Source organism: Eschrichtius robustus, chromosome 2 (assembly GCF_028021215.1).
Source record: "Eschrichtius robustus isolate mEscRob2 chromosome 2, mEscRob2.pri, whole genome shotgun sequence".
NCBI lineage: Eukaryota > Metazoa > Chordata > Mammalia > Artiodactyla > Eschrichtiidae > Eschrichtius > Eschrichtius robustus.
The window spans coordinates 165,515,671-165,537,859 of NC_090825.1; the positions used below are offsets into that span (position 1 = coordinate 165,515,671).

Consider the following 22,189-nt stretch of genomic DNA (forward strand, 5'->3'; position numbering starts at 1 on the left):
TGGAAACACAACATACCAAAACTTACAGGATGTTGCAAAAGCAGTGCTAAGAAAGAAGTTTACATTGTGTTGTGTTGGTCCCAGCCTATTGATAGTGATGCTATCAGCTAGGTACACCTGAGGCACTCACCCTGGCCCATATTACTCTTAGTGAGCCACACACACATTTCTCCAGCCAATGTTGTGGCTGGAGCAGCCCTTGGTTCTTATTATGATTGCAGGAAAAAACCGTCAGGGAATTTGAGGAACAAGATTTATTACTCACGGGTCCTGGAGCACAGCATACCCAGGGACTACACAGTGAGTCCAGAGGTAGAAAGAAAGAAAGAGAGAGAGAGAGAGAGAGAGAGAATAGACCTAGAACTCTGTCTTTATTAGGATCCAAGATTGCTGTATCTAGAGTTTTGTAGGCTCACGTTATTGGTTAACATAAAGCTTAAGAGGGACATTCCTTCTAAAAAAAAAAAATGGTTCTGAAGAACCTGGGGGCAGGACGGAATAAAGATGCAGACATAGAGAATGGACTTGAGGACACGGGGAGGGGGAATGGTAAGCTGGGACAAAGTGAGAGAGTGGCATGGACATATATACACTACCAAACGTAAAATAGATAGCTAATGGGAAGCAGCCGCATAGCACAGGGAGATCAGCTCGGTGCTTTGTGTCCACCTAAAGGAGTGGGATAGGGAGGGTGGGAGGGAGACATAAGAGGGAGGAGATATGGGGATATATGTATATGTATAGCTAATTCACTTTGTTATACAGCAGAAACTAACACACCATTGAAGAGCAATGATACTCCAATAAAGATGTTAAAAAAAAAAAAAAAAGAGGGACTTTCCTGGCTGTCCAGTGGTTAAGACTCTGCACTTCCACAGCAAGGGGCACAGATTCGATCCCTGGTTGGGTGAACTAAAATCCCGCATGCCGCACAGTGCAGCCAATAAATAAATAAAGCTTAAGAGCAGGAATTAGGGCATAGGAAGGGAGAAGCAGGATCACTCAAATGGTCAGTTATCCAGGTTACCCAGGGCTTTCTGAAAGAGGGACCTTCACGGGTAGGGGGTGGCCTAATTCCTTATCTGATTATTTTGCTAGTAGTTGTGTCATACAGCTGCCAAGATGTTTATTCAAGATGGATGTCTTTTGAAATGGATGCCTTGACAATCAAAAGCTTAATGTCAGGCACTAATATAGGTATAAGTGCCTATATTTTTTAAAAATCTTAGATAAATGACCTAACTTTTCACCTCAAGGAATTAGAAAAAGAAGAACAAACTAAGTGCAAAGTCAGCAGAAGGAAGGAAATAACAAAGATCAGAGGAGAAATAAATGAAATAGAGATTAGAAAAACAACAGAAAAGAAAATGAGGACTTCCCTGGTGGTGCAGTGGTTAAGAATCTGCCTGCCAATGCAGGGGACACGGGTTCGAGCCCTGGTCGGGGAAGATCCCACATGCCGCGGAGCAACTAAGCCCGTGCGCCACAACTACTGAGCCTGTGCTCTAGAGCCCATGAGCCACAACTATTGAGCCTGTGAGCCACAACTACTGAGCCCGCATGCCACAACTACTGAAGCCTGTGCACCTAGAGCCCGTGTTCCACAACAAGAGAAGCCACCACAATGAGAAGTCTGTGCACTACAATGAAGAGTCGCCTCCGCTTGCTGCAACTAGAGAAAGCCCGTGAGCAGCAATGAAGATCCAATGCAGCCAAAAATTAATTAATTAATTAACTAAAAAAAAATAACTAGCATCTTAAAAAGAAAAATGAGCTGAGGATCTGAATAGACATTTTTGCAAAGTCATATAAATGGCCAACAGGTACATGAAAAGGTGTTCAACATTACTAATTATCAGGGAAATGCAAATCAAAACCATAATGAGTTATCACCTCACCCCTAGAATGGCTATTACCACAAAGACAAGAGATATCAAAGGCTGGTGAGGATGTGAAGAAAACTGTGCACTACTGGTGGGAATGTAAACTGGTGCAGCCACTATGGAACACAGCATGGAGTTTCCTCAAAGAATTAAAAATAGAGCTACCATATGATCCAGCAATCATACTTCTGGGTATCCAAAGCAAAAGAAATCACTATCTCTAAGGAAATGAAATCAGTATCTCAAAGAGATATCTGCACTCCCATGTGCATTGCAGCATTATTCACAACAGGCAAGACATGGAAGCAACCAAAGTGTTCACTGACCAATATATGGATAAAGAAAATGTGAGATATATACATATTATAAATATATCTGTATATATTTATAAAACACATATATTACAAATACATATATCAGTTAAATGTGATATATACATACACATTATTCAGCCATAAAAAAAGAAGGAAATCCTGCCATTTGAGAAAACATGGATGGACCTTGAGGGTATTATAGTAACTGAAAGAGTCAGACAGAGAAAGACAAATACTGCATGATCACATGATTTATATGTGGAACCTAAAAACATGGAACTCATAGAGAGTAGAATGGTGGTTGCCAGGACTGAGGGGTGGGGGAAATGGAGAGATGTTGGCCAAAGGGTACAAACTTCCAGATACAAGATGAATATGTCCTGGGGATGTAACATACAGCATGGTGACTATAGTTAACAATCCTGTACTGTATACTTGAAAGTTGCCAAGAGAGTAGATCTTAAATGTTCTCACCACATACACACACACACACAGGTAACTATGTGAGGTGATGGAGGTGTTAACTTATTGTGGTAAACATTTTGCAATATATATGTATATCAAATCATGTTGTACACCTTAACCTTACACAATGTTGTACGTCTATTATGTCTCAATAAAGCTGGAACACTTGAAAGAAAGGAAGAAAAAAAGAAATGTCACCATGTTGCCATTTTAAAAACCTGTACATGGACGTGTACAGCAACTTTATTCATAAGTGGCAAAACTTGGAAGCAACCAAGATGTCCTTGAGTAGGGGAATGGATAAACTGTGGTACCTCTGGATAATGGAATATTATTCAGTGCTAAGAAGAAATGAGTTATCAAGCCATGAAAAGACACTGAGGAACCTTAAATGCAGCACTAAGTGAAGAAGCCAGCCTGAAAAGGCTACATATTGCATGATTCCAACTATATGATATTCTGGAAAAGAAAACACTATGGAGATATTTGTGGCAAAAACTCATACAGCAAAACAATGACTCATTTTTGAAATAAGACTGCTTTGGAATTCAAAATGTCACCAGGAAAGGGCAAATTAGATGGGACATTCTGTTTCTTTCCTAAACATGTAACTGTTTGGAATCCAACTGTGATTTCACAACTTTATGCTTTAAAACCATACTTCCTGAGCAAGGGAGCTTTAACTTATGATGATAAGTTAACATTGGAATGTGCTTCGGGAATGTTCAAAAATGATGAACATCTTGGACACCGATAGCAGCATATAAGTTTATAGATGCCAAGACCTGATTGACAAATAGTTGGTCTACAAAACAAACCTGTTTTGAAGAGCTAGATACGAATTCCTACAAGTCAAAAAGCTTGTTGTTGCTAGTTAGTAAAACCCATGCTGAAAGGCTTTAGGTGGGAAGCTATTTAGCTTGATGTCTTCACATTGGAATGACACCAATAATCAGAGTAGGGAGTTCCCTGGCAGTCCAGTGGTTAGGACTCCATGCCTGAGTTCAATTCCTGGTCCGGGAACTAAGATCCCTCAAGCCGCAGGATGCGGCCAATAAATAAATAAATATTTTTTTAAAAAAGAGAATCAGAGTAATTGTGGGCCCGCTAAGAGCAGGGAATCAACTCAAAGTGATGTCATCTTTGTGTTAGTTTTATCACCACATAAAAGAGAAAGATGTTCTAGAGGTTGCAGTCCATTCAAAGAAGTATTTTTGGAAAAGAAAACTGAAAGTAAAAATATCCTACTGTGTAAAATGGGACAGAAAGAAATGTCACGTTATTTTTATTAAATATAGAATATTATCTAAGTCCTATTGCATTTATGTTCTCCTTTTGCAGTCTTACATGTATATACCTCAAGAATCTTAAGAATATGCAACAATATAACCTACAAATTTAATGTCCAGTAAAGAGTTTAAAAAGTAGTTCAAATATTGCTGTATCAGAGGCCAGAAACATTATAAACATATCATACACATTTTTCTCAAACATCTTGTTGGATGTGTTTTCTATTAGTAGTACTACTAAGTACTGAAATACTAATTGCCACTGTTAATTAGTCCTATTGTGGTTTTTGTTGAAACAATAGCATTTATGTAACAGGAAAGTAAATAATGAACAATAAGTAAATAAACACCAATTTTTTCATATTCTTATGTTAAAGTAGTAACTTTGTGGGTGTGTAATTATTATCTATTACATGATGCCTCCTGTCAGGTGTGTCTGTGTCCTGTCTAGACTCTCGAAGCCCACCAGCCCCGAGCCCTACCCAAGCCCGGAGGTAGGGAAACCTCACCCCACCTCCACCCAACCCGCACGCGCACAAGGCCCGCCCTCATGATAAATCCCGCCCCCTGAACACTGGTGCTTCTTTGGCCCCACCTCCGCAGTGTCCAGGCTCCGCCCCTCGTGGCCCAGACAGTGCAGTCTCCGAGGAGGACTGGCCTCTTGCGATGTAGGTTGTCATGGTGGCGCCCAACCCGCCTTGCCTCGCCTTTTCCGGTCTCAGTCCGGCGTGGCAAAGCAGGCAGGCTGCCTTAGCCCTTTCAAGCCCTCTCTGTCATGGCGGCGCCCTGCCTCTCCTTCCGGCCACAGCCTATCATGGCGGTGCCCTGAGTAGCCACTTCCGGACCCAGACCCGTACATTGCCCTGGCTTTTCTCACTCCTGGCTGCCATGGCGGCGCCCAGAGTTTACCGGAAGTACAACATCGGAAGTGAGCCGTAGCCTCTGCCCTGAAGCGAGAGCGGCGCTGGGAAAGATGGCGGCGGCGGCGGCGGCGGCGGCGGCGGCGGTGGGCAATGCGGTGCCTTGCGGGGCTCGGCCTTGCGGGGCCCAGCCCGCCGGGCAGCCCAAGCCCAGGCCGCTGCCGCGCACTCTCCTTGCCGCCGGGCCGGCGCTCATAGAGAGCGGCGACGAACTGGTCGCGGCCGTGTGGCCGTACCGGCGGCTGCCGCTGCTGCGGCGCCTCACGGTGCTGCCGTTCGTGGGGCTGCTCTACCCAGCCTGGCTGGGTGCCGCGGCTGCCGGCTGCTGGGGCTGGGGCAGCAGCTGGACGCAGATCCCCGAGGCCGCGCTGCTTGTACTCGCCACCATCTGCCTCGCGCACGCGCTCACCGTCCTCTCGGGACATTGGTCCGTGCACGCGCACTGCGCGCTCACCTGCACCCCGGTAAGTGTGCGCACCCGAGACCGACCCTGGGCATGGTCCGGCCTCACCGCGGGTCCCAGCTACTGAGATTGTGTCCGTCCCCAACCCAGCCGGGGCCTCCGCATCTGCTGGAGCCGGGTCCCTAGAGGCGCCCTCCACCCTTTTGCGCTAGCTAAATTCTGGCCCCGCTTCTGACTTGGCTGTGTAACCCTGGCGCAGGTTACTTCCCTTCTCTGGAATTCCTCTCTGGTGTGGTCATTTAGATTCGATAAGGTAATACCTGTAAAAAGCTTAGCGCAGGGCCCGGGATATGTCACCATTTACTAGTTCCCATACTAGCGAGTAGTCGGTTGTTTCTCCTGGAAACGGTCTTACCTTCTTTGTTGTCTGTCTCCTACCTTGTTGTTCGTAGTGTGAGGTTAGACCTGTGGGACGGGTTTCCCTGTCTGTGGAGCTTGGTTTGAGAACTGAGCATCAGTCCTGCTGGCCAGGGCTCAGAGCCCCCCACCGCCACCCCATGACGACCAAAATGAGCTTGAAATGCAGTTAACTGCAGCGTTTAAGAGGAGCAGTGGGTGTTTGTGAGCAAGTGACTTAACTGCTTGGAGTCTCTTTGTGTCTGTCTGCAGGGGTGATGGTAATGAGGACTGCCATCAGAATACAACAGCGAGGTAGTGCATGTGACCCTTAGTCGTGAGATCTGGATGAGTGAGAGCTGCCCTGGGTTAGCAGTTGATATCAGTGACTGTGCCACTGCCCTCTGAGCCTGCCTCGGATGACACCAGCAGGTTTTGGAGCCATGGGCACTGAGGTCAGCCTCCCCTCTGATCCCACCACCCACCACAGGTTTGCTAAAAGAAGAGGAAAAGGGAACAGCACCCAGGGCTGCAGAAAGAGAAAGAGAAACCACACCACCACCACCCTCCCTCACCCCTCTTTGACCCTAAATGTGGACTGAATTCTCTTTCTCTTGAGAAAGTGAAATCTCTCTTATCCCAGGGGAGAGACTCAAACTTCTGGGATTGGTGGCTTCAAGTCAGTACAATGAAGGACCCCAGTGAGAGACAAAAGAATGGAGGGAAGTTGGGGGGTAACACCCCCAAACTTCCAGCTGCCTATTGGCCTGCAGCTAAAAAGTGTGACTATTAACTTTCTCTCCAGGGATGGAGAAGAAAGAAGAACTAAGCAGCTGTGGGGTTAGGACAGACAGATCTGGGTTTGCGTCAGAGATCTCAGACAGGGGTGCTTCTGCCCTCTGGGTTTCAGCTTCCCCTTGTGTAAAGTGAGAACTGTTAACACCTACCTCAGGGTGCCATTGTAAGAGGAAACAGAGGAACTCTGCGAAGCACCTGGTGTGTGGCTGGCCGCATGTCGTGCTTTGCACTTTTCTACCATAGCGTTTCCTGCGGTCATAGTTCTGTCTCTTGTTATTTTTGCCTGCTTTGGGGCCTGTGAACTTCTGGAGAGGCAGGGCCTTGTTTCTCAGGGTCACCGCCATGTCCCCCAAACCCCCGCCCCCCCCCCAAAAAAAAACACATGGCAACACGGGTTCTGGTGGAGCAGAGGTGGGATGGATTCAGGGAGTGCCAACGCAGTTCCATTCAGCGCCTCTGTGTCTTAGGTGCTGGAGAAATAACAAAGAACAAAACAGACGAAACGCATTGTTTTCACGGTGTTAGTGGGGGAGATGGAACTCAGCAGTCAATGGTAAAGAGAGAAAACCAGGGTGAGGATTTTGTGAGGGATCTTTAGATGGAGCATCCAGGGGCAGCGTCCTGAGAAGGTGACATCTGAGCGCAGGCCTGAAGCCAGCGGTGTGACCATGCGTTCCAGGCAGAGAAAACAGCATGTGCCCTTAGCTGAGGCAAGGATGAGCCTCATCATCCCTTGTCACTCGAGGACACAGCGAGAATAGTAATGGGCACGGGGGGCAGAGGGGGAGCAGCGGGCCAGGTGGGCTGTAACAGGGCTTGGCTCGCGTGCACTGAGAGTGTACCTCATGCCGGGCAGCATTCTTCCTGCCTGAGTTCACCTTCGTCAGCAGAGCTCTGTGCGCTGGGCGCTGTTCATGACCCTGGCTTTATGATATGGGCAGGACCAGAGGCCCAGTGCAGTGCTGTCCCTTGTCCCAGTGACAGACTGGGGAGTGGCCAGTCAGCACCCAGAGCCCAGTGGCATGTTCCAGAGCATGTCCACAGAGCTGCGGCACCCGTGACCTCCCCAGTGGAAGCCGTGGAGCTGGGGCTTGAGAAGGGCTCAGCGGCAGCACTTTGCCTCTCACAGGAGTTCGACCCCAGCAAAGCAACCTTCGTGAAGGTGGTGCCGACTCCCAACAACGGCTCCACTGAGCTCGTAGCCCTGCACCGTGATGAGGTAGGGACCATCTGCTCCAGCATGGGCTTGGATGGGATCCCCAGGCCCTGACATTCCCAGGTCAGGGGCCTCTGCCACAGACACACCTCCCACAGGGCGAAGACGGCCAGGATGTGCTGTCCTTCGAATTCCAGAAGATCAAGTATTCCTATGATGCTTTGGAGAAGAAGCGTTTCCTTCCCGTGGCCTTTCCTGTGGGAAACCCGTTCTCATTCTACCAGAGCAACAGAGGGTTCCAGGAGGACTCGGAGATCCGTGCAGCCGAGAAGAAGTTTGGGAGCAACAAGTGAGTCCCAGCGTCCCCGTGCATCGCCCCTGCTGAGACAGGACTGGGCCTCTGCCTGTGGTCACCAGCCCAGGTCCCTATCCCAGCTAGTGGCTCCTTCCCCATTTGTATATGCCCTGTGGTTTGGAGGAATCCACCTTTTCAACAAAACATTCCAGGTGGACGTGGCAGGCGCCCTCTGAGAAACGTGTTCTAGTCTAGTCTCTCTCAAACTTGCCTGCTGATAGGAACCCCCTGGAGGGCCCACAGCTTGGAGCCTGGCCCAGGGCTGTTCATCCTTGTCTTGTGTTGTGTACCTTGTGTTCTCTTGTTTATTTTAAATTTTTTCTGTAAATGTAAATTCTTGTCATTTTTCTCATACATATCCCAGTACTTTATGAGTGGTGATTAAAAAAAAGATGGTGGTGAGCAGGATAGCTCTTGTTTGTACCAGGTAGAATGCAGATGCTCTGTCAGCACTTTCTCCTTTAACTTTCACCAAAACCACCAGTGTTGACAGGAGCTGGGAGGGGTCAGAGCTGGGCTTCAGAGCCCCCATCCTGGCCGCGGTGATAATTGTCCTTGACTCAAAAATGCTCAGAATCTCTACGAAATTATTTCTTGACCTAGTTGCTTTTCAAAAAATTACAAATACGTTACTGCAACCAGCGATCTAGTAGGAAGGTTTATAGGAAACATTTACTGATCCTCCCCTCCCCAACCCAGGTCAGCCATGGTGGCAGCCTGGGATGTCCACTTTCACACCGTCCTCGCTTATGCAAAGGTACCCTACACAGTCCAGGGTGGGGCTCAGTTTTTATTGCAATGCAGCCACTGTGCAGTTTCTTTTTCTCAAATCCCATGTCCTGGATATCACTCCAGATCTGCAGGGCAAAACAAGGACGGCCGTAGTGGACCTGGCTGGTCCCATGGCCAGATGGGGCCACCACACAGAGTGCTGTAGAGCCCACCTTTCGGCCCTGCTTCTCAAATTCCAGGGCTTTTATTTAGGGAGTCTTTGGAACAGCCCAGCTCAGGCTCCCCGTCTCCATAGTGGGGTGGGGCTCAGGCACTGTATTTCAGGCCCCAGGGGACTCCACAGCACCTAGCTGCCGGGCCTCCTCTGTGCAGCTTCAGGGCTCCCGTCCCACAGTCAGCCATTCCTCTCCCCTTGTCACCCACCCAGATGATAGGTTCTCGTCTTGCACCAGCCCCGCTCAGGGGGGCGGCTGCCTGAGGAGCCCAGTGCTGATTCAGAAGCTTCACCTGGGTCCTGCAGAGCAGAGGGCTGGGGGCAGTCTGCGCACCTGCTTCAGTGCCACACGGTCGAGGAGAGCCGTAGTTGAGCATCCCAATGTCTGGAAGCTCACCAGGGCCCCTAGTTGCCCAGGGAGGCCTTCCGTGCCCGGAAGTGGAGGTGTCAGGGGTGGGGCTCCTGGGACTTCCCACCGGGAACAGGGCGTGGCATCTGGTCTCTTTCAGGGCCGAGATGGTGGTGCCTGACTTCTCAGAGCTGTTCAAGGAGAGAGCCACGGCGCCCTTCTTTGTGTTCCAGGTAAAGCAGCAGCTCTGGTCCTTCTCCCCACACCGTTCCTTGGGGCTTTCACGGTCCACCTCCAAACATGAAAACCTCTCCCTGTCCTCGTGGTCAGAGCCTGTGGGCAGAACGGCCCTCGTGTGCCATCCAGTCCTCCGGAGGCATTCTCCCTGCGTTCCCAGGAACAGACAGGCCCGTGTCCCATAGGTGTTCTGCGTGGGACTCTGGTGTCTGGACGAGTACTGGTACTACAGTGTCTTCACACTCTCCATGCTGGTGGCCTTCGAGGCCTCCCTGGTGCAGCAGCAGATGCGGAACATGTCAGAGATCCGGAAGATGGGCAACAAGCCCCACATGATCCAGGTATGGCCAGTAGCGTGACGGGTGGGTAGGAGGGTCCCTGTGGTCTTGGGGTGGGCGAGGCATGGGCGCATCCCCAGAGCTGACTGAACCCCCCGCTCCCAGGTCTACCGGAGCCGAAAGTGGAGGCCCGTTGCCAGCAATGAGATTGTTCCCGGGGACATCGTCTCAATCGGTGAGGCCCAGTTCTGCTCCTTCCCGGTGGGAGCCCAGGCCTCAGGCTCTGTCCAACCCTCCTGCCCCTGCCCTGCAGGCCGCTCCCCACAGGAGAACCTGGTGCCATGCGACGTGCTGCTGTTGCGGGGCCGCTGCATCGTGGACGAGGCCATGCTCACTGGGGAGTCGGTGCCCCAGATGAAGGTGCTGGGTCAGGAGTGGAGGGAGGGGGGTCCTCAGTCTACTCAGGCGCGTCACTGTCCCACCCATTGAGGAGGAAACGGGCCAGGGAAGGGCTGGTGGCTGGGCCAGGAGACTGGAGGAGGCATAGCATCTGGATGGAGATCCTGGGTTTCCTGGCAGGTCAGTGCCCTGGACTAAGGGGAGTCAGGTGGTGATGAGGAGAGGGAAGGAGATGAGAGGCCAGGAGCATCTGTGGGGTGCCAGGGGTGTCAGGCCCCCTGGGATCTCAGGCTGAGGTGGGCTAAGAGAAGCCGGGAAGCTGTGAATCCGGGGTGAGGCCGGGTACGGGGTCACAGGGAGTCTATGCTGCACATGAAGGTGGAAGGAAGACAGCGTGGAGCCCCCGCCCCTGTGAGGTGCACCGGCTTGGCTGGGGAGCCCTGTGAGGGTCAGGCAGGTTCCTCCCAGCCCCAGGGTCCGGCTCTCCAGCCTGGGGATGGAGAAGGAGGCCAAGGTGGGACTAGCCATTGACTTTACTGTCGTCCCCAGGAACCCATCGAAGACCTCAGCCCCAACCGGGTACTGGACCTCCAGGCCGACTCCCGGCTCCACGTCATCTTCGGGGGCACCAAGGTGGTGCAGCACATCCCTCCCCAGAAAGCCACCACAGGCCTGAAGCGTAGGTGCCTCAGGGGTGTCTGGGGGTGCCCTAGCCCTGCCACCCCCAAACCCTCAAAGTCTGCTTGGCTCTGAGAGAGTCGGGATGAGCAGACACGAATGACGCTGGTTCTTTGTCTCCCCAGCGGTGGACAGTGGGTGTGTGGCCTACGTCCTGAGGACCGGATTCAACACATCCCAGGTGTGGCACCTTGCCCAGTTCTGAGGAGGGTGGTCCCTGGGGCGTATGGTGGACAGCTGAGATGGCAACTCTTTCAGACCCCAGAACATCCACCCCATAGGCTCACTCTGATACCAGGTACTGGGCTGGGGGCCAGAGTGCTGAGACAAGCCCCAGACTAGGCCTGCTTTCCCTGGCTGAGGTTCTGCCTCACAGACAGACTGATTTTGGTCCCGCACACTTGGGGATCTAAAACTCTGGGCCATAAACTCTTCACTAAAGTGGCATGAGGATTCCTTGGTAGAGATGATGGTCAGATCTCCTTCCAGAAAATTCATCCCTCCGCCCCAATCTCAGCCACTTCCTTCCCTGACCCCTAGTCTTCAGTCACTGGTCTCCGTAACTCTGTAGCTGTTGGCTGAGTTGCAGCCGCCCACATAGCTGTGCAGTTCCTGGAACAGCTGTGTTGTCAGCTGTGGCGCTCAGTCAGCCCAGGCAGGCACTCCCTAGCAGCAGAGAGAACCTGGCCCTGGTGCTTTTAGGCAGGAAGGGCCGCCACCCTCCCAGGAAAGATCTCTGTCCCTCCGTCCCTCTAGGGCAAGCTGCTGCGCACGATCCTCTTTGGGGTCAAGAGGGTGACAGCGAACAACCTGGAGACCTTCATCTTCATCCTCTTCCTCCTGGTCTTTGCCATTGCGGCAGCTGCCTACGTATGGATCGAAGGTAAGCACCGTGACCACTCCCCCCCGCCTCCCCACCATCTGCTGGACCCTGTGCCCATGGCCCCCAGGCTGGCAGGCCCTGTCTTCGCAGGTACCAAGGACCCCAGCCGGAACCGCTACAAGCTGTTTCTGGAATGCACGCTGATCCTCACTTCTGTCGTGCCCCCCGAGCTGCCCATTGAGCTGTCTCTGGCCGTCAACACTTCCCTCATTGCTCTGGCCAAGCTCTGTGAGTCTCTGGGGCAGGGACAGGGTGCCGAGTGGGCTGGGGCCCGGCAGCACCCCTGACACTGGCTCCCACCACCCAGACATGTACTGCACGGAGCCCTTCCGGATCCCCTTCGCCGGCAAGGTGGAGGTGTGCTGCTTTGACAAGACAGGGACCTTGACCAGCGACAGCCTGGTGGTGCGCGGTGTGGCCGGGCTCCGGTGAGCGTGGGGAGTCTGGATCACAAGGCGCCCAGCCGGGAGCGTTCTGGGAGCTCAAGGGACAGACAGCTGCCCAGCCCAAGCCTTCGAAGTGAGGGCCTGTCACAGGCCCTACCACAGAGGTCCATTCTAGGGAGCCCCCAAGCATTCTTCAGTGTGAGTGACAGTGGCAGGGGGCTCAGCTTGGGCTCCAAGCAGCCACGTGACCTCTGGGGGCATTCATGAGACGCGTGCAGGTGTCGCAGGGACCAAGACAACACCCTGCAGCCCCCACTGTGACCGGCAATTCCCAGGGGGTCCCTCTACCCAGTCACCTCCACCCTGTAACCAGCTATTCTTCCTCCTTGCAGAGATGGGAAGGAGGTGACCCCTGTGTCCAACATCCCCATAGAAACACACCGGGCTCTGGCCTCATGCCATTCCCTCATGCAGCTGGATGACGGCACCCTTGTGGGTGACCCGCTTGAGAAAGCCATGCTGACGGCCGTCGACTGGACGCTGACCAAAGGTGAGGGGCTGGAGCCTCGGCCACACCGCCAGCTCTTACGTCCCCGGGCAGGCGGGATGTACCTCTCAGGCACCTGTGTGTTCAACTCAGGCAGGTGGGTGGGCACAGGCTCACCTCTGACCTGGGGCAGGGTCCTCCATACCCAGATCTCCCAGCTCGGACCCCTCCCAGAGCCAGGAGTTCCTGCAGGCCCCGGGTCTGGAGGTGGGGGGAGGAAGGGGATGGAGGGAGGAAGGGCACGGAGGGGGCAGGTGGGGGTTTGGCTGCCTCTTTGGAGCGAAGGCCCTCAGGACTCGTACTTATTTGTTTCCAGATGAGAAAGTATTCCCCCGAAGTATTAAAACTCAGGGGCTGAAAATTCACCAGCGCTTTCATTTTGCCAGTGCCCTAAAGCGAATGTCCGTGCTCGCCTCCTACGAGAAGCTTGGCTCCACCGATCTCTGCTACATCGCGGCCGTGAAGGGGGCCCCTGAAACCCTGCACTCCATGGTGAGCCAGCCCCGGCCCAGGGTGGGGAGGGGGGTGCAGGGCGGTTGGTGACATCCCCCCTGCGTTCCCTGCAGTTTGCCCAGTGCCCACCTGACTACCACCACATCCACACGGAGATTTCCCGGGAAGGAGCCCGTGTCCTGGCGCTGGGGTATAAGGAGCTGGGGCACCTCACTCACCAGCAGGTAAGGGCCCAAGCCCCCCTCCTACCGGCCCCTTGTCCGCATCACCTTCTGTCCCCTGTCGCACCACCATGAACGGGCACGATTTCATCTTCCTCCTCCCTGGCCTCTACCTTTGGAGGCCCCAGGTGGCACTCAGTCCTCAGTTTCTTCTCGTCCCCTGCATGCCCCATTCCCCACGGACCCCATCCTACCCCAGAACCCAGGGCTGCTCCCTAGAGAGCACACCCAGGTCTCACCTCCTATCCTCGCATCCACGGGTTCTCTCACACCCCCTTGGGGAACGCCCTGGGGCACCTTAGATTCCCTATCTCCAGCCCAGCTCCACCCCTGCCTTGCCCAACCACCTGGTCACTGCATGATCTTGGGGTATCCCCAGCCCTCAGTCACACCCCACGTCCCATTGGCTGTAGGCTCTCCTCCCACCTCCAGTACCAACGCTGCTCCTTTACCTGCTTCCACCTTGGCCCTCATCCAAGTGGCTTTCGTCTGCTTGCACCCAGCGGCCATGAGACCCTTCCAGAAGGCACACCAGGTCACACCTCTGTTCAGAGCCTCGTTCAAGGCCCGTTCCTGAGCCTAGTCACAGACCCTTCAGAGCCCCCCGGGTCTGTGCCACCCCACGACCCTCTCTGCCCCATTCCCGTGGCTTCATCTCTCTCGTGGTAATCAGTGCTCTGATTTCTGTGACTTTCTTTATTACATGTCTCCTCCAGTAGAAGGCAAGTTCCATGAGGGCAGAGATTTTTTAGTTGCTGGTATGCGATAGGGAACGTGAGCTCTTGCTCAGTGGTTATCAAAGGAGAGTCTCAACTTTCCTGTTCTAGGAGATGAAATACAGGGGCTTTGTGTCATGCTGTTGTCCATGGTAGCGGGCAGAGGCACCGTTGGGGGGCCAGGGCCACCCAGCCACTGCTGAGCCCCTCTGCCACCAGGGCGCCTCTCACTCTCCCCACACCTCTCACCTTCTGACCCTCCAGTGTCCCTCCTGCAAGGATGGGGCCTTCTCTGACCTCCCCCCCACGCCGCCGACCCCAGCGTGTTGTCAGAGCTTGGGAAATGGGGGAGGGGGAGAGACAGGTCATGAGGGCACTGCTGTCTCCATCCACAGGCCCGGGAGCTCAAGCGGGAGGCCCTGGAGTGCAACCTCAAGTTCGTCGGCTTCATTGTGGTCTCCTGCCCACTCAAGGCTGACTCCAAGGCCGTGATCCGCGAGATCCAGAACGCCTCCCATCGGGTACAGCCAGTGGACCCCTCCCCACCAGGCCCCATGGGTGGGCAGTCTTGGCTACTCCTTACAGACAGGGGGATGTGACAGTAGAGGACAGTTCCATCCTCAGTGGGGCACTCAGCGGTGGGTATCTGGGTCTTGGAAGCAAAGGTTCCATGGCTTTTGGTTGAGCTCCACCATGGCTTGGACGCTCATGCTATCCCTCATGCCTGAGGATGCTCTGGGACTCAATCTGTGCCCACCCTTCTCACATCACTTTCTCAGGCCCCCAGCATCACTGGGAGATGAGGGCTATTCCCCCGACTCCGCCCCATCTTAGGAAGAAGCTGAGGCTGGGTTGGAGGATGTGGAGACAACACCCAGACAGGCTGTGTGTGTCCCAGTGGCTTTTCTCTGTCAGTCTTGGTGGTTTGTGTATTCTAGTTCAGGACTCAGTTTAGGGTGTGGGAGGCGAGCCTGGCAGTGTCAGAGGGTAGTGACATGATTAGTCCTCATCTGGCCTCAGCAGTCAAGGCCCATCTTGCCATCACCAGGCTCTAAGCCAGAAGGCTAGAGCTTGTGTCATACCACCCCAATCTCCTGCCTGGAGCATCAACCAAGCCAAGAGGGTCCACACCAAGGGCTGGCTCTTAGTTTGTGTTGCAAATAAAGGCTGTGGGTGTTCTCAGAAAGACGCACATACACATATCATTCGCAGAAAACTCTACCAGGTGAGGCAGGTTGAGGCTCCTGGAAGCCCAGCCCCCAGTAGGGGGCCAAGCGCTTCCTCTGTGGCTGTCCTCAGAAGGGACTTGGCCCCCAGGTCTCCGGGCTGGAGTTCTGACCCACTGAGCCCTGCTCCACTGCCTCCGCCCTCTCCCCAGGTGGTCATGATCACAGGTGACAACCCGCTCACTGCCTGCCATGTGGCTCAGGAGCTGCACTTCATTGCAAAGGCTCACACGCTGATCCTGCAGCCTCCCACGGAGAGAGGTGAGGCCCCAAGTGGTCGTGGGCTGGGGGGACCTTGAGTCCAAGAACAGCTCCCGCCTGGTGGCTCACCTCTGTGCCAGGCCTGAGTGAGCACGCCCAGCATCATCCAGTACCCGTGACACAAGGCCTGCGGATCACAGCCCTGCCCCGTGCGCACGCTTGGGCTATCTGGCCGGGGAGCTCCACACCCCACCTGCGCGGCAGCATGCAGGCGGTCACCGGCTCTGGGGCCAGCAGCACCTTACAATGTTAAGGCGGTTGGTTGTGGTCACACCAGCCCACGTTTCATAGCCTTCCACCCGCCTTGGGCCTGGCTGGCTGCCTGTGCATGGCGAGTGCTGCCCTCTTGAGCACCGGGACTGCTGGGGCTCGTGTTTGGTGTGGCCAGAACCCGGGGCAGAGGGCTTGGTTTGCATTCGTCAGACTCTTTGCCCCACACGGGAGGGCTCGCCATTCCCACCCCACATAGGAGGAAGCCAACCAGGTCAGCTGTTGGGGCCCCTGCTCTATAGACAAGGAGACAGAGAAGTGAATCCATCCACCTGGATCGTTGGGAAACACGGTGACTAAGGATTTGAACTCAGATGTCCTGATTCCAGAACTCATGGTCTCTGGCCTCACCTGAGTAACCAAACTGGTTGCAAGTGGTGCCTCAGAATCAGAAAAATGGAGGGACGAATCCAGCCCCAGCACCTCTGGCTGGTGGGGTGGAGTCTGTCAGAGGCCGCAGGACAGCACCCGGTGCAGGGCCTGGCTTGGGAGCAACATGCACCAGTGATGTCACCGGGCTGCAGGCCAGAGGAGGGTGCCGGAATGGCCCGGCCGAGAGGGCTTCCAGAACCTCCCAGCCCTTCTCTCCGTCTGCGCTGTTGATCCCCGGTCTCTGTCCCAGTCCCAGGCACTGGCTCTTCCGGAGCCTGGGGATCGTAGGCAGGTGGCCCAGAGGTGGCTGCCAAGACTGTTGCTGAGCGAGTGAAGCTGCTCTAACAGAACAGCCGCAACAGGAGCCAGGTGGAGATTATTTTCCTTTCAGGCTCTGACAGCTCAGGGCCAGCTGTCCAGTGCTGAGAAGGCTGGTGGGCTGCCCTCAGCTGTCCTCGGTGCTCAGCATCCGCACCTAGACCAACCAACTAGAAAGGGGAAGTGGGTAGCAAGCAGTGTCTGGCCTGAGGAAGTGATTCAGGGTGCCCTGGCCCTAGGAGAGCAGAGTTTCAGGCAGGCCCCCAGGGTTGGGGGTTCATTAGGTGAGGGGTTGGGGGGAGGGGGTGGCGCGTCTGAGGTCAGGCTGCCTGGGTTTGAATCTGGCCCGTCACATGATCTCAGGCCAGTGGCTTAGGCCCTGGGTTTTCAGATCCTTTGTATCGGAGGTTTCTGTGCATGGTCTCTATGGGGTGCCTAGGGTCTGGGGTACAGGTTGGTATGGACCTGGGGTGGGGGCCAAGAAGGTGCTCCAGAGAGGAGAGACTAGGAGTGCACACGTGGGGTCCAAGTGAGAGGGTCCACCTGAGCAGCTGAGCCCCATCCCTGACCCTGGGCACTGGCCCTGCAGGTCGGCCGTGTGAGTGGCATTCCATCGATGGCAGCATCACGCTGCCCCTGGCCCAGGGCTCCCCGAAGGCACTGGCCCTGGATCACGCACTGTGCCTCACGGGCGATGGCCTGGCCCACCTGCAGGCCGAGGACCCCCAGCTGCTGCTTCGCCTCATCCCACACGTGCAAGTGTTCGCCCGAGTGGCCCCCAAACAGAAGGTGGGTACGGGGTGGCGGAGGGCAGGCGGGGCCCTGGGGATGGCATGCAACCCTCACTCAGCCCGTCTTTCCCCAAACAGGAGTTTGTCATCACCAGCCTGAAGGAGCTGGGCTACGTGACCCTCATGTGTGGGGATGGCACCAACGACGTGGGTGCCCTGAAGCACGCTGATGTGGGTGAGCCCCTGGGTTTGGGGGCTGTTCTGCCAACACCGGCTTACCATCAGGGACGCGCCACTGAGCAAGTTCTGTGAGGAAGCAGTAGTGAAGGGGCGGGGCAGGGACTGGTGGCATTGGGGATCTGAATGGCTCCAAGGCCGGGAAGAGATACAAGTGTCTGAGGAAAAGTGTGGCGGGCATCACCAAGAAGCTCTGGTGAGGGTCTAGGGCGGCTCCATGGGGCAGACACGACTTGGTTGTCTCAGGCCCCCCGGGCACTGTATGGGCTGCAAGGGCCAAGGCCAGAGGCCAGGGAGAGTTTATAGCCTCGGATCTGTGTCAACAGAATATAGATGTCAAGCTGATGTTTGAAGACCAATTTAACCTAGTTTCTTTCAGTGCTTTTCAGATATTCATTTGGTTTATCAACTACGATATTTATGACACATCATTTACCTCATTATGATTCTTGGCAATAAACTTCTTTGGAAATCAGTTAGTTTTGACCTACCTACATAGCATTATATACTTTATTTGGGTATTGTTTTTTTATTGTCCTTAAGTAGTTTGTAGAAAGTAAGATAGATGCTCTCTGAGGCGCTCCTTGGGGTGGGTGATCAGGTAAAATGGGGAGGTTTGGCCCCGGGATTAGCTGCGCTGAGCAGACACTCCGTGCTCTGTGCCGGGGTGGCAGGCTCCCTCTGGCTCCTGACACACACTCCTACCAGGTGTGGCCCTCCTGGCCAATGCCCCTGAGCGGGTCATCGAGCGGCGGCGACGGCCCCGGGACAGCCCCGTCCTGAGCAACAGTGGAGTCAGGGCCACCTCCAGGGCAGCCAAGCAGAGGTCGGGGCTCCCACCCTCTGAGGAGCAGCTGGCCTCCCAGCGGGTGAGTCTCAGAAGGGGGGGCACCAGCACCGCCTTGTGGTCAGGTCTCACCCCTTGCTACCTGCCTCATAGGACCGCCTGAGTCAGGTGCTTCGGGACCTCGAGGACGAGAGCATGCCCATCGTGAAGCTGGGGGACGCCAGCATCGCTGCGCCCTTCACCTCCAAACTCTCCTCCATCCAGTGCAGTGAGTCCTGCTGCCGTGATCCTCCCCTACCCCATCCCTCGGCCCATCCTACCTGGCACCCACGCCCACACCTGCCTTCCCCCGCAGTTTGCCACGTGATCAAGCAGGGCCGCTGTACGCTGGTGACCACGCTGCAGATGTTCAAGATCTTGGCGCTCAATGCCCTCATCCTGGCCTACAGCCAGAGTGTCCTATACTTGGAGGGTGTCAAGTTCAGTGACTTCCAGGCCACGCTGCAGGGGCTGCTCCTGGCTGGCTGTTTCCTCTTCATCTCCCGCTCCAAGGTGGGCCAGGACCCTGAGCAAAGCAGGGGCTCCCGCCCCAGCCCAAGGGTGCCCTCTGCTTCTCTAAGCCGTGGTTCTTGCCCCAGAGGTGCCGGGAGGCTTCTCGGATTGATGACTGGCGACGCTTGGGCCAGCCAGGGCAGGCTCTTAAAGGCGCCACCACATGTCTGTTTTATCCTCACAGCAGCCCTTGGGATGGGAACCCTCATCCCCAAGTTACACATGGGGATCAGGGGGCAGGGCGGGTGCCCACTGAGGCTCTTCAGAGTGCCGCCGCTCAGGCCCAGCACTGTCCACAGGCTGGGGTCTCAGGTGGGCCACACAATTGAGACAGATGGGAAAACGATCATCAAGACCACTCAGTATGCAGTGCTGAGAGAAACACCAAGTAGGTCACACAGGCTGTGGGGAATGGCCTCAGGGTCGGTCAGGGAGGTCTGTGTAATGCTGACATTCAGGCCAACGCATAAAGAACAAGAGAACCAGCGAGGAACTAGGCACAAAGACCGCAGATGGTCATGGGCTGATGCAAGGAGGCCCTGCTGGCCAGAGGGGGTGGGAGGTGGTCTGGGTTGATCATACATGCCCCATGAGCAACAGGGAGGGCTTTAAGTTTATTCTAGAGCGGGGGCGGGGTGGATCTTAAGACCCCTATGGCTGGGCATTGGGCGAGGTGGGGGTGGCATCTGGACTGAGGGGATGGGGGGCAGACAGGGCTCTGGGGACTAGTGCTGACCTGTAACCCCCAGAATTTGGTGACCACTCTCTGCACAAGGCCTGCCAGGAAGCAGGGTAGGTGGGTGACCCCAGGGCGAGCCTGGGCCCTGACCCCCATTCTGCCCCTGCAGCCCCTCAAGACCCTCTCCCGAGAGCGGCCCCTGCCCAACATCTTCAACTTATACACCATCCTCACTGTCATGCTGCAGTTCTGCGTGCACTTCATGAGTCTCGTCTACCTGTACAGCGAGGCCCAGGCCCGGAGCCCTGAGAAGTGAGTGCACTCCCAGCCTGGGGGTGGACAGGCTGCTCCCAGAGGAGGCGGCATCCCTGCGGTTGGGGGGTGGCAGGAGAAACATGCAGACGTTGGCCTGGGGTGACCGGGGCCAGGCCAGCAGAGTCCACCAGGCGGAGTCCTGGTTCCGCGGGGGGGCAGCAGGAATCATGAAGGGGCCCTGACCCCCATGTGTCCCTGAAGGCAGGAGCAATTTGTGGACCTGTACAAAGAATTTGAGCCAAGCCTAGTCAACAGCACAGTGTACATCATGGCCATGGCCATGCAGATGGCCACCTTCGCCATTAACTACAAGGTGAGGCCCAGCCCCTGCCCGAGCACACCCTGCCCACCCTCTGGGCTGCCACGACACACAGCTGTCCATCTGCCTGTCCCCACAGGGCCCACCCTTCATGGAGAGCCTGCCTGAGAACAGGCCTCTGGTGTGGAGCCTGGCCGTGTCACTCCTGGCCATCGTGGGCCTGCTGCTTGGCTCCTCACCTGAGTTCAACAGCCAGTTTGGACTCGTGGACATCCCTGTGGAGGTGAGGGGCCCTGTAGACGCGGTCCCAGGACTTGGCCTGGACCTGTCTGCAGGCACCTGACTCACCAGCACTCCCTGTCCCACAGTTCAAGCTGGTCATCGCCCAGGTCCTACTCCTGGACTTCTGCTTGGCACTCCTGGTCGACCGCGTCCTGCAGTTCTTCCTGGGGACCCCAAAGCTGAAAGTGCCTTCCTGAGATGGCGGTGCTGGCACCTACTGCCCACTCCGCTGCCGCTGGGCAGGAGCCCCGCGAGGGCCCCAGGAGGGAACACTGCCCCCACGGTGAGGCTGACCTGGCCTTGCCCACCAAGACTGAGCTGGGACACCCCCACCCCACCCCCTACGGCTGTCTGAGGCCTGGCTGGCGGAACCAGCTCTGGGCCAGCGTCTTTGGTAAATAAAGCAGCATCAGTGATTTGAAGAAGCCTTGCCTCCATCTCTGCGCCACAGAAGGGGTCGCTGGGGGCTGGGTGGTCCCCAAGGAAGGTCCTGGCACCCTCCTCATGGGCTGTGTAAGGTTCTAACCTCCCTCTGCAACACATTCAGCACTTGGACAGGCCAAGCTTGGAACCCAGAGAGCTCTGCGTATTTCCTAGTTTTGCAAGCACCCCCATGTTTCTGTGGTCTCGCAGCTTCACGTTTTGACACCTCAGGCACTGAAGGGAGTTTTAAGATCGATGCCATTTTTCCCTTTTCAATAATATGCAAAATAACAGCATGCCTTCCTCTCATAGTGTCAGATATGAGGAAGTTCAATCCAAATCATTACGAACACCGACTCGGGTCACACTCAGGATTCTGCACCACACAGGTCATAGCCAGGGTCTGACATGCAGCCTGGCTCTCATACTGTTACTGTCCTTCCTTTCAAAAGGTGCTCCCTCACTATAGCTCAGGAACTGTGGAATAGGTAGCATGAAAGCTAAGAGCCACAGTCAGAGATTTCTTGCCTTCTCAACAGCCAAAAACTAGAAGAAACTATTTCCAGTCAGAAATTACAGAGTGTGGGGTGTGGGTGCATTTTTATAAGTTTGGCAAGTTGCATGTGATGACCTCAGGCCAGGGAACCCAGGCCGTGGCTTCTGGACAACTTCCCCCTCCCCACCGATGCTCGGTGAGGAGCTCTCTACCCTTTCCTGCCCTTGCCCCTTGGTCATCCTCAGCAGCCCAACCCTGACTGGCTTCCCATCAGGAGGAGTGTGGCCCACAGGCCAAGGAAGGCCCTGGGAGCCAAAGTGGGAAAGGGGCTGGGACCAGCTGTGAGCATCAGGTGGGCCCTGAACACTGGCCAAGGTTTCTGGAGGGGTGGGGGTGCCAGACCCCATCCAGCAGAGGGGCTGCTAGGGTCACATGGAATCCTTGAGGCAACCAGAAGGGGAGCACTCTGGACTTGGGGTTTGCTGGGGATGATTCTTGCAGGGGCTCAGGGCGAGGGTCTCTGTGCCCTCCGTGCCTGAGAGAGGTGCTAAGGGCGCTCTGGCTCTGCTTTAACTGGGTCTTCAAGAGCCTGATCCAGCACTGAGCATTACTGGGTGTCCCCCAGTTTTATCTCCAGCCCCAGCGTGTTAGGGGACTTCAGTTTCAACTGGAATCAGGCAGGACATCATACCTCCAACCAGGGGACTCCCATTGCCCCAGCCAGGTTGGGATGAGTTCAGAGGTCCAAGAGACCCCTGGGCAGGGGCGTCATTGGGTCGTAGAACGTGAAAGGTTTGGGACAGGCTCCTCAGGCCAGGCAGACTCTGTGGACTCACTGCAAGGGGAGTGTGCTGGGGTTTGGGGACCCCGCAAAGATGGGGAGGGGAACCCTGGCCGGGATGGAGTCAT

At 55.2% G+C, this 22,189-nt stretch overlaps 1 protein-coding gene across 1 annotated transcript; it reads left to right on the top strand.

The window, feature by feature from the left end:
* The first annotated feature begins 4,932 nt into the window (after positions 1-4,932).
* Positions 4,933-20,786, top strand: ATP13A1 (ATPase 13A1). The gene is made up of 26 exons (XM_068536635.1): positions 4,933-5,335; positions 7,598-7,687; positions 7,783-7,973; positions 9,435-9,507; positions 9,697-9,852; positions 9,955-10,024; positions 10,103-10,209; positions 10,738-10,867; positions 10,992-11,047; positions 11,623-11,749; positions 11,840-11,977; positions 12,057-12,177; positions 12,528-12,685; positions 12,999-13,174; positions 13,249-13,359; positions 14,468-14,593; positions 15,451-15,559; positions 17,109-17,308; positions 17,389-17,485; positions 18,196-18,356; positions 18,428-18,542; positions 18,630-18,826; positions 19,675-19,817; positions 20,022-20,133; positions 20,219-20,362; positions 20,448-20,786. Exons 4-26 carry the CDS (start codon positions 9,442-9,444, stop codon positions 20,556-20,558), a joined length of 2,931 nt encoding a protein of 976 aa, XP_068392736.1. The 5' UTR covers positions 4,933-5,335; positions 7,598-7,687; positions 7,783-7,973; positions 9,435-9,441; the 3' UTR covers positions 20,559-20,786.
* Positions 20,787-22,189: the final 1,403 nt, after the last annotated feature.

Excerpts from the sequence above, each read along its gene's own strand:
- ATP13A1 (XM_068536635.1), top strand. The coding sequence starts at position 9,442 with ATGGTGGTGCCTGACTTCTCAGAGCTGTTCAAGGAGAGAGCCACGGCG. Across the intron at positions 17,309-17,388 it reads GAGTGGCCCCCAAACAGAAG|GAGTTTGTCATCACCAGCCT; the intron begins GTGGGTACGGGG and ends TTCCCCAAACAG. Across the intron at positions 18,357-18,427 it reads AGCAGCTGGCCTCCCAGCGG|GACCGCCTGAGTCAGGTGCT; the intron begins GTGAGTCTCAGA and ends CCTGCCTCATAG.